This window comes from Maylandia zebra, linkage group LG7 (assembly GCF_041146795.1).
Source record: "Maylandia zebra isolate NMK-2024a linkage group LG7, Mzebra_GT3a, whole genome shotgun sequence".
Classification (NCBI taxonomy): domain Eukaryota; kingdom Metazoa; phylum Chordata; class Actinopteri; order Cichliformes; family Cichlidae; genus Maylandia; species Maylandia zebra.
Genome location: NC_135173.1, coordinates 16621365 through 16639216, shown reverse-complemented (window position 1 = coordinate 16639216; position 17852 = coordinate 16621365). Strand labels below are relative to the sequence as shown.

General features: G+C 45.5%; 1 protein-coding gene across 1 annotated transcript; it reads right to left on the bottom strand.

Moving 5' to 3' along the window:
* Positions 1–935: 935 nt before the first annotated feature.
* LOC101479963 (AT-rich interactive domain-containing protein 3B) lies at positions 936–11533 on the bottom strand. Its single transcript, XM_004567701.4, has 9 exons — positions 11203–11533; positions 9921–10550; positions 6182–6256; positions 5969–6041; positions 4978–5161; positions 3917–4167; positions 3433–3696; positions 3243–3332; positions 936–2182 (listed from the first exon to the last, which is right to left on the bottom strand). The coding sequence occupies exons 1-9, from the start codon at positions 11227–11229 to the stop codon at positions 2043–2045; spliced, it is 1734 nt and encodes a 577-aa protein (XP_004567758.3). The 5' UTR covers positions 11230–11533; the 3' UTR covers positions 936–2042.
* Between the last annotated feature and the right edge of the window lie 6319 nt (positions 11534–17852).

The window sequence follows — 17852 nt, the reverse complement described above, 5'->3', positions numbered from 1 at the left end:
ATTTGTAAACTGATTATATGCCAGCCATCTGCAGGCTGCCCCTCCCTGAGCCTGGTTCTACTTGAGGTTTCTTCTTAGTAAAAGAGAATTTTTCTTTCCAACCACCACAAAGTGCTTGTTCATTCAATTCTATTTATATCGTGCAAAATTACAACAACAGCTGTCTCAAGGCGCTTTTGATTTTACAGTAAAGACCTTATAACAGAGGGTCATAGAGCTCCCATATAAGGGTCCCAACCTAACTTGAGAGGAACATTGGCCTTCAAGGGGAGGGGAGCTATGACAACCTGGATAAGAAAAATAAGGATTACTGTATTTTGAATCATGTAAAGCTATAGAATAATAACAATAACAATAAGTCTACATATGTGTTCCCACTAAACAATAACAACTCACCGTTTAGGTGTGTACAATGAGCAATATTAAGTTTTATTTATATTATTAATATTAAGTTGATATAGTGAAGCTGTTAGCAGACAGATTGTTTGCACGTCCAACAATTACAAAGCAACATTATTTTTAGTTTGTGTTTCTGTTTTTGGCTTCCATCGAGGATACGTCGCACTCTTAAGCTGGTAATTGCTCCACTGTTCTCATCGGCTACTCACATCTGCCTGCTGTGTGCTGGTGAGCAGGTAGTGTGCTGCAGATTTTAAGAGCTTTTAGAGAGACGGATTAGCTGTCTGTTGTGCAAAAAAACCCAAACAAAAACAAACTATATGAGAGTAATGAGAACTAAAATAAGTGGGGTCTGTAAGCTACAAGATGAGCTGAAACTCAGTGAAAAGTCAGTTTTTTCTTTTAAAACTTGAAATGCATTGTGATCAACATTTATTTTCAAACAATTACAAAACTACATGCTATCTGCAATCAGAGACTAGCCTCTGTGTCAAAAGTCTGAAGACATATTCGAAGTGCAAAGAAAGAAAACGGTATTTTTACAGCACACAAGATTCATTTTATTCCTCATCCCTACATTTACAGGAAACATGTTAATCCAACAGAGCTGAAAGCCAACCTTTTTTAAAAAAAAAAAAAATCCCAGTGGCATTTGTTTGTGATCATGTGTGTACGTGATTGTCCATTTACAGTTTATTTCAACAAATGAACACATGCGGCATTAAGCACTGCATATTTCTCTGAGGACTGAGGTAGCACCGTTTCAGTGTTCACGTTGAGGTCATTAATGATACATTCTCTGCATTTACACTAATATAAAACAGCAATATGACAAGACATACATATAAGATAACAGTGAGTCCAGAGGATATTCCTGAGTCCAGAAGAAAGTAGCCTGAGAAACTTGCCACCATGGGAAGTCAACTGAGGTAAATGTGTCACTTTCTGCATACAACACCCAGCAGAAACATCGCCTCCGAGTTACTTGAAATAAATGTTCTGTCATTTTGAGGCCTCGCCAAATGAATAAATAACAATAAAGCAAAAATGAATAAACATCTCCCCTGAAATTCACTTTGATTCTTTAGGAGTTGCGATATTTCTGTGGAAACTGATGTTCTACATTTTCCATGAAAGCAGTTACACAAAGTAAAAACTTTTGCTCAAGGTAAACTGAAAGCTTACCAAGAGGAATACAAAATGGCTTCAAGTAGCTATGACACTGAACTAAGGCTTTTTGGTCTTCACTAGCTGCTCTTTGGCAACCACATTGTTGTACTGATGGAAAAGGCAGCTACGGAACGGCTTTTACACCTACAAACGTAGCTGACGTTCAAAGAGCCGTAGCAATTATTTTGCATTAACGATACTTCTGGACAAACCTGTAGCCCTTTATGCCAGAAAGCTACCATGTTTGAAAATTCTTCTTCTAAGAGGCACTAAGGTAAACTGAAACTATATTAAAATAAGCTTGAGGATAGAGGTCAAAAATGTTGACATTACACTATTAAAGTAATAGAAGGTTTCCTGTGTTGTGGCAGAGAATCCGTGGAGTTCATCCAGTTCTTGTCTGACAAGAGAAGTAAATGGTGTGGTGCACTGTGTAATCATTATGCTCCGGACAGATTAAAAAGCCAGTGATTTTAACTTGGTCCCTTTGAGGAGGTGGGAGATGAGGAGGTGGAACTTTGTGCGGAGGAAAAAGCGCTGAAACCACTTGTTCCTGCTGGAGTTACGTTCTGTGACGACACAGAAGCAGCCGACTTCTGGGCAAACAGTTTTCCTAAAGAAGACAACGGCATAAATGACTGTCAGTTACAAAGAACTCACGGTGCAAAGGGCAATTGAAAAAGAAAGTTTTTACAGGAGTCTAAAAAACAGAGTCCACCTCGTGATTCGGTAGCTTGTAGAACAAGCTCTAGCAGTAATAAGTTCAAGTGTCTCACATCGTTATTTATTGCAGGCATTCATTTATGCACAGCTCTCTTAAGGTCCCGCCACAGTGGGTGGAGGTCTGGACTTTGACTGGACCATTGCGACACCTTGATTCTTTTGTTTTTCAGCCACGCCGTTTGCCGTTTGCTGCTGTGCTTGAGGTCATTGTCCTGTTACATGACCTACTTTCAGCCAAGCTTTAGCTCACAGACAAACGGCTTCATATTTGTTGAGACTTCTAATTGTCCTGTGATGATGTAACTGAGGCCTGTAGAGTCTGAGATGTGGCATGTGGATTCCTTGCCTTTTCTTTGAGTATTAAACAGCCTGAACTGCATGAAAAGACTGTCGTTTTTGTATCAACTAGGTGTTTTATTCACAAAGAATTGGTCTCTGCCTTGTCTGTTTTTGTAATTTCTTCCGACGTGGAATATGTTGATATCATGACTATAGAAGTCAGGGTTGTTAACTAGTACACGGTTAGTTTTTAGGAATTCTGACATGATTTTAATAAAATGCCTTAACTGGTAAATGTCTACCGTTGGTATCTGAATCTGTTCGTTGATATCTAGGATCAAGACTTCCTCTTCTGCATGTGACTCATTTATTAAAGTAGATCCATTTTTAAAAGAAAAATAAAACGCTAAATTGTAGTCAAACAATAGCCGTTTGTGTTGCAGTTCAGCAAACACAATCCCTCTTTTGCTCTTGACAAAGGCCATTTACCCTCATACAACCAAAGACATGAAATGTTATTGGTCAGTGGAACTGGTACTACAAGTGCATACTGCTTATTTCTTTCACTGTAGATATCAATTAACTTAGTTCATCACCATGTGCGCTTGTTCCTCTACATTAGTGTCACGCACCAAAGAAGACATGCTTCCTTTACAGGTTTCATAACTCACCTGAGTAAACAGTGCCGTTGACCTCCACAGACACGCTGATACTGGCCGCTCCATTAGTGGAGAGATTCAGCGACAGATCGTGTTTGCTTTCTGACAGAGGAAAAACAAAAATTCCAGTGAAGGGTCGGTTCCAGAATAAGCATGCTATGATGTTCAGCCATGACAGAGGTCAAAGGAGAAGCAAACTCACCGTTGCCAAGTTTGAGGTTCATGGGGGTAAAGTGAGAGGCCATAGCCAGGAGGTTTTGTTGGAGTGCCTGCTGCATAAGGCGCTGCTGCTCCTCAGCGAGGCGCATCATTTTCTTCTCTGGGCTGTCAGCTACAGCTCCACCTGCTCCTTGCTCCAACCTCTCTCTAAGATGCTCAAATGTGGCAGCTTGTGCCAGCTGCTGCTGTTGCTGCCCCAGTGCCAGAGCCATGGGCAGCTGGGTTACAACAGGGGTGGGGGACTCATCTGATTGGAAACAAAGAAAAAGATGAAGAAATTATTATGTTCATAAGAAGTTTGAAAAATTATATATTTATTATTCACGATTCATGATTACTGGAAAACAAAATGATTATCAGTGTGCTAAATTTGCATTGCAGGGCTTGCCTATCCTAAACACTATAAAGAGGCTTAGATTGTATCTGTTGTAAAATATGATCATTTTAGAAAAGAAAATGCGCCGTACCTATGCTTCTCTTTAAATGCGGACTAGCGGAGATATTGCGGCCATTGTGCGTGGTCGGAGCACTCTGCATATTGGGTGAAGACAGTAGTGCATGTGGAGCAGAGCCTGGGGAGGGGGAGTAGCGGTACAGACTACTGGTGTAGCTGGGACGCCGGCCTTCTCTGCGGTTGCTATCGATGGCCGCCTGTAGCTCACCCGGAGAGCTCAGGCCTTTCTTCTCGCACTCAAAAGGATACAGATACTTCATATACCTGCAGGTGGAAAGTTTCACGGGTTTTCCATCCATTTTCCACAAAAACATTTTTAATTATTTGCAAATATGAAGGATAAAGCAGATGGTTCCCTTTTCAAGTCTTTATCTACAAAATGCTAAGATCTATTAATTGTATGGTTCTTTAGGGAGCAGTTAGTGGAAGTCCACATTTTTGCCAGCAAATGAGCTAAAACATGGAGATTCTAGCAAAAGTGTGGTTGTTCCTGTGGTAGTAATGTTGGTTAGCCACCCAGTCCACATCTTAATGAATGCTGGGTGAACTGGTATTATATTCTGTGGCGATATCCACGGGATAAATCCCTCTGTTTGCTTAAATACCACCTTAACAACAAAGCTCCTGTTTTTCTGTGAAATGCTTCAACAGCTACATGATTTATTGCCATGAATGCAATTTTCAGCCTCCCCCCCACTACTTTTCTTTCTAGCTGACTGCCTGCAAAAGCCTCCTGTGAAGACCTACAAAGCCACAAGCATAAGACTCTGCAGACTGTTATCTTTTAAAATTACAGACTTTGCAAACCATAAAAATACATATCTGATCGGCTAGTCAGAAACAAAGTGAGCAAAGGTTTCATTTACGCAAATTATAGTTATGTTCTTGCAGCATTATGGTGTTCAGAGAATGATTACATTTCATCATTTTTAAAATAACAGAGTCACAAATATGTGCTAGCTCTTGAAAATATATTCAGCATTTTTGGAGTAATTTATAGTCTAACCAATACAATCATTTAGCAAGCCGATTGTTGATCAAAAAAATCTGCCAAAACACCTGAGAGAAACCTACTGGGTGCGTAAGGTGAAGGCCGCACTGGTGATTGATGTGGGGAGACTGAGGCCTTTGGTGATCTCCCTCCATATCTTCTTGTTAATAACCTCCACCAGGCCTCCTTTCTCTGTCACAAGCTTGTAAAGCTTGTACAAGTCCAGCACCTGTTTTGCCATGATGGGGATGCGATTCACAGGAGTTCCTGGATAAATAACAGAATGCATTGAAATGTCGCTAAACAAGAACGGGTCTTGTGAACAACGTGAGGCAGAAGCAGAGGACGCGAGCATCTTCTGAGCGGCACACCTGAGGGCCTTAGGTCAGAGTTAGATAATGTGGCTTAGCATGTTTAATCTGCGCGGTGGGGGTGGGGATAATCCACAACAACAGCTTTGTTGATGCATTGATCTAAGTGTAAGGAGAGGGGCTATGTTAGAGTCAACAGCGCCAGCAGGCCAAACTGACCCTTCCGGTCCCGATTAGGAGAAAAGCCAATTAATGAAGCCAGCTAAAAAGCAGTTGTAGAAATCAGATTACTTTGTGCTTAAGATGAACACAGACACACATGCACATTTTGCATGGCAATGACCTTGCCCCACATAAGTGAAGATTAGTGAACATGTTGCACTTCTTCTTGGATTTGTTTCCACAAACAACAAATCCTAATCTTGGGATTTGTGGAAACAAATCCCAATCTGTATGAAAGTCTTTAACCAAGTGGCTAAATCCAGGGATGAAGATGCAGAAGTGCTGAAAAAGAGACTCAACCCATCTAGACTCTTGTGGTAAAAAGCAGAAATAGGGAGGATTACAACCTCAGTCTGGGTTTCCACAGTTAGCTTCCCCATGTATGATGTGCTCCTGTTTTTGGTGAGTTTAATTGTAAGAGTTAATCTCTATATTAATGGTACTTACCTTAGTTAGCTGATACTAGGTGACACAACTTTGCACCCAAAACTGCCTTGTCCAAATATCGACAATGTAAAAAATGAAAGGTTTTGAACCTCACCTCGTTTCTGCATAAAGACAAAGAGTTCGTCGAGAAACTCCTTCCGTTGTGGGTCATTATCCAGTTCATAAAGCTAGAGGATCACACACACACACACACACACACACACACACACACACACACACACACACACACACACACACACGGCAATAAACTGTTAGTCTGTAGTTTCTTCAGTTATTTGACATGTTTACTTCTACCACATATACGAACCTTGGCAAAGTCCCGAGATGGTTCTCCTCTTATTTTAATGCCGTCAGTCTCCTCTGCCCACATGGCACTTCCTCTCTGTTCACACAATAACAGAAAGACACATTAAGAAAATCATTTCCAACTAGCTGCTGCAGGATAAAAGTCGTTATTCTGCTTAAAGAGTACCAAATTCTATAGTGACATAATAATAAAAACAGGTCATTATTCAAACACTGGTGTTGCCGTTTTTCTAAGTGAGATACTTGGAGTACTCCCAAGTACACCATCAGACTGTCCTTTGGTAAACACATGATTACTGTAAATATCTGACTGGGCCATGACAAATACAATGGAGATCAATTAAATGAGCCGTGCTGTACTGGAAGATTAATGTGACATGTTATTCTTCCACCACCTCATCAACGTAGCAAAGGTTGCAAATGTGAGTGGAGGGCAGCCTGAGTGCAGCTGAGTGGAAAGGCCTGCTGAGCTGGTTATCCCACTAATATGCACTGAGTGTAGCATTGTAGTGCAAGTAAGTAAAACCCTTTAATGTGACATTAATTATGTTTTTCCTCCCTGAAGAAATTACAAATTCATTTCTATATGCAGCTTATGAAAAGCCATCGCAGCCTTGCCTTCTGTCAGTTCTTGCGGGTGTGTGCCTTTTGGTTCGCGCTTGTGTTTTATATTAACATGTTTTATATTAAAACAAGGAGGAGTCGTTTAGACAACAAAACCTCATAACATGTTTTTGTATTTAACCGCATCAAAAACCTTCCATTCTTATGTTTTAATCAAAATAACAGGCTTGTTTTGTCTTTTTCGCATTTAGCCTTTTACTTGATATTTTGTGTTTAACTGTATCATTTTGCCTTCATAAACACATACCTATTCACTGAATGTTTGGTATGGTAATAATGTCAGCCCGGAGTCTAAAAGCCATAACATATAAGCCTTTGTTTCTCTGATTAGCCAGTTGAGAAGCGATTATCATTTGGCTTTCGCTCCAGCTGTAACCGTCCTTGTGTTTACAGTAAAAACAGAAAGGCAAACTGCAGATACCAACGCATATCAACAGCAGGCTGAAAGTGAACCCCAGTGGTTCTCTTTGACGTCAGCTCCACAGCATCACTAACGTTTATTACAACCAACTTAAAACTGGACTTTCATTTCACTACTAATAACTGTGTAAGACTAAACACTGTCACATTAGTCTTGTACACAGTTTAATAGCTTCAGTTGTTTGTATTCTATTGAAACTTTGATTTAACCACAAACCCATTACTTCTATTGAGCTTACCAGCTTTTATATGCACACGAGGCATCAGCTTTTCCAACTTTTATCCATTAACTAGTCATCGAAACATTGCAGCCAGCTCTTTCAACCAACTATCCATTACTTTTAATCATTTCCATCCTTTAAATATTATACCAACCTCCTTGACTGTAAATCTATTACATACAACAATATACATTTTAAATATTGAGCTATTCTAAGTATTAGCAGCGCTTTCACAAAGCATGCACCTCGAATTTCCACTCTGATGACCCTCATCTTGGTAGGAAATCACTGTAACAAACTCTTATAAAAACCAGCTTGTGCTCTGGTAACCATTTCCAGTTTCTTGCGGGTAAACTGGTCAAACTCGTCCCAGAGGTTACCAAGCTGTTGACACATCCAACAGATTGGCCTTAGAAGGACTTTTACGCCTTCAGCAGAAACACTATTGAAGATCTTTTCAGCATCAAATCGAAATAAAACCCTCCCCCCTTCCTTATTGATGAGCAAGTGAGACCTACTGTGGATCTGTTAACAAAGAGCTTTCAGTTAATTGCTCACAGAGCTTTCACACATCCCAGCCTGGCAGTCCTGATAGTATTCAGTATGTAGGTCAGGAAAAAAGGGTTTCTTTTGTTTTGTTAAAGAGGCAAGTTTTACTTATGTGATTTTTTTCCAACATATTTAAATTCAATGAAATTTAAATGCATATTACTTCAAAGTAAAAGTCTGTCTTGTCAACCAGTCGTGACCAAAATCAAGGCTGACATTAAAATAGTGAAATGTTAATACTAACCGACTGCCCCCTATAATGAGCTTCATTAAAATCATTCAGTTTCTCCAACAGGGCAAAAGTGAAAACTCACCCCTCTCCAAATCTCAATGCAGCGACAGGGGGTCCCACATTTGTTTTTAGCCGAATCAAATTATTGGCCCTTTAATCCCCCCAGGAAGTCAAGATCATTTATCTGGCTCCTCGCTGTGCTGCAAGCTTGAATGAACAGGGGCTCTTTATCCCCACCCGAGCTACATTTAAAGGCTTACAGTGAGACTGCACATAAGGAGTGAACAATGGCTGTCCGGCGTGATGAGGCTTGAAACGCATGTCAAGATTTTCAAAGATATTTCGGTAATGAATTGAACTAAAGAAAAAGAAGATAAAGACGCCGTAGAGCACGGCACAATCGTAAGGTGAAAAGAGCAGCTATTTCAACCAGCCACCGATTAACTTGCAAAAGAGCCACTTCAAGCTTGTGGACTTGTTAACATGGTTGTTGGATAAGAAAGCTTAATAGGCAACCAGTCAACATGAGCTCCACTTTGAGTTTCAGCTGCAAAAACCCCCAAAACAAAACAAAAAACCCACAAAAAACACCTATTTCTTACACAAAGAAAAGAAGAATTCTAGCTCAGTGTGGTTACTCATATTTACAACCCTGCTAAGAATCAATAATACTGCCAACAAAAATGAAAACCAGACTAAAAGACTTTTCATCAAGTAAATCCCAATATAATTAAATATGACAAAGAATACTTTCTGCAGTTAATTTGACAACTTACAAAGATCCTCACAGATCTGAGTCACAGCAAAGGCCTTGCACAAATTCGTTCTAATTTTAGGGCTGTGAGATGTTTCTGACTTTTCAGCAAAAACAAAAACAGAAAGCAAACCATTTAACAGACACACACTTAAGCCTTTCCACCACAGTCTCTCACAACTCTCATTACTGCGCTTAAACTAAAACAAAATGTTCTTTATTGCTGCAGGCTTGGCTTGCTGGCCTGTGAAAAGGCCAGCAAGCCACTGCAGTGGCCGTATAATGTATTGATTATTTTCAGTGAAATTAAGCTGCCATTTAGTGTTGCCCAGCGACGCCTCAGTTATGCAAAGCCATCTGCAAGACTACAGTAACATCTGGGCCTGGATGTTTGTACTTCCACATTTGACTTAAACCAAAAATCAGACAAAGAGGAAGAAAAAAAAAAACTCTGAATAATGTGTAAAACTCTGGGTAATGGTATCAAAAGGACCATTCTTCTCCTGTGAAACAACTGCAAGTAAATTTTACGGTTAGCAGTTTGCATGGTGAGCCACAACCCAGCTGTCCCTGCACCTACAGCCCTCATTAATCAGTGCATTATATTGACGTGGCAGCCCTTTTTCATGTAGAGACGAACCAATCAGCTTGCTCCCCAAAAGAAGGGGAAAAGACAACAGCTGGACACTGAACTCATACAGTTGCAATTTAAATTCAATCCATGGCTACATTTAAAGAAAATCTGACTGATCTGCTCTCATTTCAAGTCCAAATCTCTGGCCTGGAAAGTAATTAAGATGTGCATCTGGCCAAAAAAAGCGCACCTTCCTTCCCGTACATCAGGAGGGAAACCAGGCAGCAGTGAGGAAGGTCAACAATTAAGGCAGAACATACGTATACACACAAAATAACAATTACAGATGTGCATTTTCTCTCTTACCCGTTTCACTGACTCATCAAAGCCCCAGTCAGCAAAGCCATTCGCTGACGCGAAGGCATGATGACCCGCCGGTGACGTCAGATTCTTTTCCATGTGCTCTTGTTTTTTTCCTGAAGGTGGAGATTCAGACGTTTGCTTCCCAGCCACTGATGGAGATGTAGAATAAGGCTGGAAGGGAAAATGCGATACATGCTGGAGTCGGGGCTTCTTTGCCTGTTGATGAGAATTGTTCTCCTCCTCCTCCTTCTCCTCTTCCTCGCCCATGTCTTCCTCCTCGTTGTTCTCCTGAGAAGTCAACATCTCCTGTTCCTCATCTTCTGAGTTTCCATCCTCCTCTGCCTCTGGATCCACTCCGCTCAGATGATTATTCAAGGCCTGCTGGAGTCCTGGATTGCTCTGTCCATCTACTCTTTCAAACAATGTAGAGTCTGGTCTTGAAAACGAGGCTCTTGCTGCAGCAGCTTGTTGAGCAAACAGGAGCTGAGCATGAAGAAGCTGCTTCTCCTGCAGGCTCATCTCCAGCTTTGCTTCTTGTTGTTTCTGCAGATGCTCCATCACCACCTCCAGCTTCACGCCGGCTGGACAGGACTGTGAACACCCAGCTGAACTTCCAACCTCTGATAGGTTGGACTGAGGAGAAAAACACAAATCACTAATGGCAGAACTTTAATGAGAAATTTTAATATCTTAAAAAAAAAAAAAAACCAAGATAAAAAACTGTGTATGATGTGATTAACATGTTTTAATACCCAGCAGCACTTAGGTGGCCTACTCCAGAACAATAAACATGGTCAAAAATGCTTGCAGAGGCAAATTAAACATAATTAAATACCAGATATTAATCATGTTTTTTTTTTCTTCTTCAAGTTAAGGTAGACTACCTTTGGTAATCGGGAAGAGTGGACATCAGAGAGCTCATTAAAGGGCGATAAAGTTGAATAAACAGTTTAATAAACAAACACAAAAAGCGTAAATTTCTATTAAAACACATTTTTACATGGGGCCAAATATCTCTCTCATTTATAAGTTCAATAGTCGCAATTTGCTTAAGGGTCCTCGGAGTAGGTTATTTCACAACGGGTTTCGTCGTTTTTATTGGACACATGGATGAAATTTAACTTCACATAAAGCTTCAAACTTGTTGCCCTTGCGGGGAATGACAGGGGGAGCTTTAAAAAGCATAAATTATCATAGTAACGTCCACTTTTGTCCCATTTTGCTTTGTTACTGTAACGAACACGAGTGGGTGAGCTACGAAAGAGTCGTCGATAGGCTTACTCACCATTTGCGCCGTTGAATAATTCATCATCGCCAACAGGTCTCGTGAAGTTCTTGCTTTTTTCCTTCGCCAGAAGTTAATCGCATCTCATGACCACTTTCTCCTTTTTTTAAAGTAGAGAAACACAAAACAAAAACCCCTCCTGTCGATCAAATGTGGTTTAAAGCCCCTCGCTGTGTGAAGGCTGGAGTAATGGGAGCTGGAGGAGGGGTAAATACTGCTGTGCTTCACCTCCCTGCGGTCACTCGCAGAGCACACAAACTAAAATATCTTCGATTGTCTGCGAGTGAGTGGCGCACACCCCCAACTTGGATGAATGGAAAACCCGCCCCGTGCGCAAAGATCGTAAAGTGCTTTATCGCTTCCAGCTATGTGTATCTTCCCACCCACTTCTCAAGGAAATCCCACCCCAAAGCAGAATCCATTGCTGATTCTTACAAAGGTGATGTGACCTTTACCGTTGAAATAAATCAATAAGATAAAACAACGCGTCAAACTAGTGAAGCCGTCTTTCCTTTATTAATAGTTTTTGCATTAGGGCCGAATTAAATCATTTTGGGAGAACCTCATGACAAAGCGTGAAACGCAAAGTGTGTGTTTTTATTCTGATCAGATATCTCCAGTGAATTCTTCCTGTACTCAGTGCACCACTATCATGTAAACACTCACTTCTGTTTCCAGGGCCAATAACAGGGTTGTTTCAGTAGGCTGGCACATGAACAGATCAAGAACCAGCCTGTGGGTCCAATTCTATCAGAAGTAAATGCAAAACCAACCACTTGGAAACTGGTTGAAAAATATAATTGTGTACAGAGCTCCTGCCTCCACAACCCGTGAGCCCATAAGCCCATCTGTAATTGGTCGAGAAAGCAGCAGATAGATTACTAACAAGCACATCACCCCTATTCTTCCTTCTCTTTATTGGCTTCCAGTCAAATTAACAAATCATCTTAAAATGGTATTAATTACATATAAACTTATATGGACAGCCTGCTGCATATATATTAGAGCTACTGAGACCTTATATCTGCCACCGACCTCTCTGATTTTCTGATCAGGGTCTCTTGAGGTTGTAGCTCGTAAATGTTGGAACAGCCTTTCTCCTGTTGGATGTCCTTGTTGGACTTTCTAGCAAAGTGAAAGTTCGTATTTAATATTCAACTACATTTTATTTATATGACACAAATCACAGTAACAGTAAACACAAGTTGTCTCTACAACAGTACAGAGAAAACACCAACAATCAGACAGCCCACTATGAGCAAGCACTTGGCAAAAGTGGGAAGGAAAATCTCCCTCTTAACAGGAAGAAACCTCAGCAGAATTAGGTTTAAGGAGGGTCAGCCATCTGCCACAACAGGCTGTGGGTGAGGGGAGGGAGCCAGAGATTAAGAATACTAATGATTAAATACAGAGTGGTGTATAAACACAGAGAGTGAAAAGAGATGAGCGCATGTATATATGTAGATCAGCTTGTTAGTGTCGGTAATCGTGGTTGTAGGTATTGCCCGTAGTGCTGCATTAACATCATCTAGCAGACCTTCTGAGGGTACTTCACGTAATCTTGGTAACCGGCTACGGGGGATCCAGGTTTCAAGCTTGGCCATGATCCTATTTTTCAGGTCAGTTCCTCTCGCACTCAACGATCCTTCTCCTATCGCACTTGGGGCTATGTACCCAATCTCGGTGGGGGTGATGATATCTCCCCCCTGACCTGGCGTCCTGACTCCTCCTTGCCGTAGCATTTGTGTTGTACCTCGTCAATCTCTAGCTGTGAGAGCAGTCCCTTCTTTCGAATGTTGGAACACTGAGCTACTAGTTGTTTTGCCGTCATTGTGGATGTTGGGTATCGAAGAATCCATAGGTCCCTCATCCTATTCATGTAGCCCCTTGCGTAGTAGCATTCCAACAACGCCCTGTTTTCGTCTCTTGCCCACCGATGCCTTCTTGTTCCAGTAGCCCACTTTTCGTCAGGGTGTCCTGGTTCCTCAACACCTGACGCGGACCTTGTTGATCCGGGCGACGTCCGAGCCGGCATGCCTTCATATTTATCTGTCTCGCTCATGTCTGCGGTAGGCTTGCTTAGCATAGGGGGTCTAGCCTTAGGACCCTTACTGGATACAGACGCCCCAGGCAGGAATCGAACTTGCGATCCTCTGTTCCAAAGGCGTGTAGTCTAACCACTACGCTATCCAACTGGAATGCCTAGAATTGTACAAGATCAATGGGACCCTAAGAGCCTTCATCAGGAACTCAATGGGGATGTGGCGTACAACACTAGAGGCCAACTCCAAGCCCATAGCACAAGTCACCATCAAGTGCGGGATCTACCAAGGAGATGCTCTGTCCCCACTGCTGTTCTGCAAGATGCTAGCAGGCAAGGCATACATGGAACGCCATAACCAAGTGGCCGGCATAGTGTACAGGAACATCTGTGCCGAGTATAACCTGGAAGTCCCGAGGTCAAAATGGGAGATGCCCCCAAGGGTGGTGGAGAATGACCGAGCTAAGATCCTGTGGGACTTCCAGATACAGACGGACAAAATGGTGGTGGCTAACCAACCGGACATATTGGTGGTAGACAAACAGAAGAAGACGGCCGTAGTGATCGATGTAGCGGTTCCGAATGACAGCAATATCAGGAAGAAGGAACATGAGAAGCTGGAGAAATACCAAGGGCTCAGAGAAGAGCTCGAGAGGATGTGGAGGGTGAAGGTAACGGTGGTCCCCGTGGTAATCGGAGCACTAGGTGCGGTGACTCCCAAGCTAGGCGAGTGGCTCCAGCAGATCCCGGGAACAACATCGGAGATCTCTGTCCAGAAGAGCGCAGTCCTGGGAACAGCTAAGATACTGCGCAGGACCCTCAAGCTCCCAGGCCTCTGGTAGAGGACCCGAGCTTGAAGGATAAACCGCCCGCAGGGGCGTGCTGGGTGTTTTTATATATATATATATATGTATATATATGTATGTATGTATGTATATATATATATATATATATATATATATATATATATATATATATTGTAACGACTGTGGGTTTGGGGAGCTGACTGGCTAAACTGCTCACTAGCTAAATGGCTAGCGGGGCGCTAGCAGCTATCGCTAAACTTCGCAATGAATGGAGAGCGCTCGTGCCTCGTACACCGCATGACCCCGAGCGTCTCAGCAGCAGACTGGTAATCCCCGAATAATCCAGCAGGAGGCAGTAGTGGTTCACCACAGGCATTTATTCACCATCTTTTTCAACAACAACGTAACACTGCTGACACCGAACCCGTATCACGCTCCCACCACATAGAGTCGCGGTGTCAGCCAACCATGCCAATTCACCCCCCTCCACAGAACACACATCAACTTCACTGTGGCTTACATTAACATAACACTAACACAACATGCAAATCAAACACATATGAACTAGCAGAACGATAGAAAACACAGAGACAACACAATACCCAGAATGCACCTGGCTAACAACCCCAGCCAGGTCATTACACAGCCCCCTCCCAAAAAGGTTTAGTGTCCCCACAACCTTAACTGTCCACACTGTAGTCCAGCAAATGTCCGGGCCGGCGTCGAGTACGCTTCGGCCTCGACTGGGAATCCATGGCGCCCCCATCCGGGCCGGGCGTAGGGGGCGAGGAGTCCCCAGGCTGCACACCAGCCTGCGGGTTGGGGACAAGCGGATGGTATGGCGCCAGCCGGTCCTTGTGTAGCACCACCCGCCTTCCCCGCCCCGGCATCCGGACTCTGAAGACCACCTCCGACAGCTGTTCCAGGATTTCGCCCGGGCCTTGCCAGTGGCTCATGAGCTTGGGGGTCAGCCCCCACTTCCTCTGGGGGCAGAACACCCAGACCCGATCTCCGGCCCCCAGCATAGGACCGTGCGCACGGGTATCATACGCCCGTTTCTGGCGGGCCCCGGCTCCCTCCAATGTCCGTCTTGCCAGTTGATGCACCGTGTGCAACCGCTCCCTGAGCCGCCGGAAGTAGTCCATCTCTGGTCCACCAGCAATCTCCGGCTCAGGGGGCGCTCCGAACACCAAGTCCACCGGGGTCCGGAGCTCCCTTCCGAACATCAACGCTGCAGGAGTACACTGACTTGACTCCTGCACTGCTGTTCGATATGCCCACAAAACAAGGGGCAGGTGTTGGTCCCAGTCCCTCTGATGTTGGCTGGTCAGGATGGCCAGCTGGGTGGCCAGCGTGCGGTTGAACCGCTCAACCAGACCATCGCTCTGAGGATGGAGGGGGGTGGTCCTCGTTTTTCTCACCCCCAGCCTCCGACACACTTCTCCCAGCACCTGGCTCTCAAAGTTCCTCCCTTGGTCGCTATGGAGCTCCTCCGGTACACCAAACCGCGTGAACATCTCATCCACCAGAGTCCGCGCCGTCGTCACCGCACTCTGATCCGGCACCGCGTACGCCTCTGGCCACTTTGAGAAATAATCCATCGCGACCAGGACATACCGGTTGCCGGCATCAGTAACAGGGAATGGACCCAGGATATCCACTCCGATCCGCTCCATTGGCGCCCCAACTAGGTATTGCTGCAATGGGGCATGGGAGCGCTGGCTGGGACCTTTCTGCGCCGTGCAGTCGTCACAGCAGTGGACGTGGATCTCCACGTCCTGACGACACCCCGGCCAGTAGAACCGCCGTCTCAGCCGTCGCAACGTCTTGCCATTCCCAAAATGGCCAGTACCTGCAGCCCCATGGACCCAGCGGAGGACCTCAGGCCGCAAGGCCCGGGGAACCAGGAGCTGGAGTATGTCGCCTCCCCCGTCTGGCGCTCGCCACCGCCGGTAGATTACACCGCCATGGAGCTCCAGGCTGTTCCACTGGGAGTACAGCGACTTTGTCTCGGGCCCTTGGGAAGACACGGCGGACCAGTCTGGCCGTGTCCCTGCCTCCATCCAGTCCCTCACCATCTCCAGCGCTGGATCGCTCACCTGGTGCTGCTGTAGCTCCGCCGCGGTGAAAGGTTCCTGCCCTTCATCCACACCCTCAGGTTCTGCTGCTGCCGATGTCGGACCCCGGTCCAGCTCCTCCATGCGCCTGCAGTACCGGCACTCATCCGCAGAACAGGGGCGCCTGGACAGGGCGTCAGCGTTGGCGTGTTGCCGCCCTGGTCGGTGCTGGGCCTCAAAGTCGTACTCTTGTAGTATTTCCAGCCACCGGGCCACCTGACCCTCTGGCTGGCGAAAGTTCAGCATCCAGGTTAGGCTGGCGTGGTCTGTCCTGAGCAGGAACTTAGTGCCCAGGAGGTAAGGTCGGAAGTGACGAACCGCCAGGACCACAGCCAACAGCTCACGCCGGGTAACACAGTAATTCCTCTCGGCCCGGCTGAGGCTGCAGCTGTAGTATGCCACCACTCGCTCCTCAGCCTCTCCCCTCTGGGAGAGCACCGCTCCGACCCCCACGTTGCTGGCGTCGGTGTCCAAAAGGAAAGGCTGGCTGGGGTCAGGATACGCCAAGACCAGGGCACTCACAAGGGCAGTTTTCAGCTGCTCGAAAGCCGTTGCACAGCCCTCCGTCCAACCAAACCGCTGACCCTTGTTTGTCAACTGATGCAAGGGGCTAGCGACGGTGGCAAAGTCTTTTACAAACCTCCTGTAATAGGAGGCCAGCCCCAGGAAGCTTCGTAGCTCGGCGACGTTCGATGGGGTAGGCCAGTCCCCCACAGCAACCACCTTCTCGGGGTCAGTAGCCACCCCCTGTTCGCTCACCACATGTCCCAGGAACTTCACCTGGCGAGCAAGAAGGTTGCACTTGGCCGGGTTCAGCTTTAGTCCGGCCCCGCGGATGGCAGTCAGAACCTCTCGTAGGTTGGCCACGGCCTGTTCAAAGTCCTTAGCATGAGTCAGCAAGTCATCCAAATAGACCACGCAGCGGGCACGGGGAATGTCTTTGAGGACCCTTTCCATTAACCTTTCGAACGTGGCTGGTGCATTGCATAGTCCAAAAGGCATCACCTTAAACTGCCACAGTCCTTGCCCTATGGTGAATGCAGTCTTGGGCCGCGCCTCGGCAGTGAGCTCCACCTGCCAGTACCCACTGCGGAGGTCTAGCGAGCTGAACCAACTGGACCCAGCGATGTAATCCAGTGCGTCATCGATGCGAGGTAACGGGTAAGAGTCCTTGCGGGTGACCGCGTTCAGACGCCTGTAGTCCACACAAGGGCGCCACCCCCCTGTTTTCTTCCGCACCATAACCATAGGTGCGGCCCATGGACTATCCGAGGGTTCAATGACGCCATTAGCTGCCATCTCTTTTATCAGTCCCTCGGCAGCTTGGCGTTTGGCGAGGGGCAGGCGGTGGGGCCGCAGCCAGATTGGAGCAGCTGCTCCAGTGTCTATAGTGTGTTGCACCAGGCCCGTCCTTGTGCAGTCCTCTTCCCTGGCGGCAAAAGTGTCCATAAACTCTGCCAAGAGGCTCTGCAACTGCTGCTGCTGTGTCGCACTGAGGTGCACCCCACTTCGCCGCCCAAGCTCCTCTACTGCCGCGACAGTCTCAGGTGACGGGGAGACTGCCGAGCTAGGCGGCGACTCTGGCTGCGGGATGTTGGCCCTGCTTACGTCCACCCCCTGGGTCCTCTTCCGCACCCTTGCCGCCCTCGGCCCCTGGCTGTGGCATGGAGCTGCGGGGCGTAAGGG

Coding starts and splice junctions, on each gene's coding strand:
- LOC101479963 (XM_004567701.4), bottom strand. CDS start 11,229: ATGATGAATTATTCAACGGCGCAAATG. Junction 10,551..11,202: donor ATTATTCAACGGCGCAAATG/GTGAGTAAGCCT, acceptor TTTTCTCCTCAG/TCCAACCTATCAGAGGTTGG. Junction 2,183..3,242: donor CAACGGCACTGTTTACTCAG/GTGAGTTATGAA, acceptor TGTCTTCTTTAG/GAAAACTGTTTGCCCAGAAG.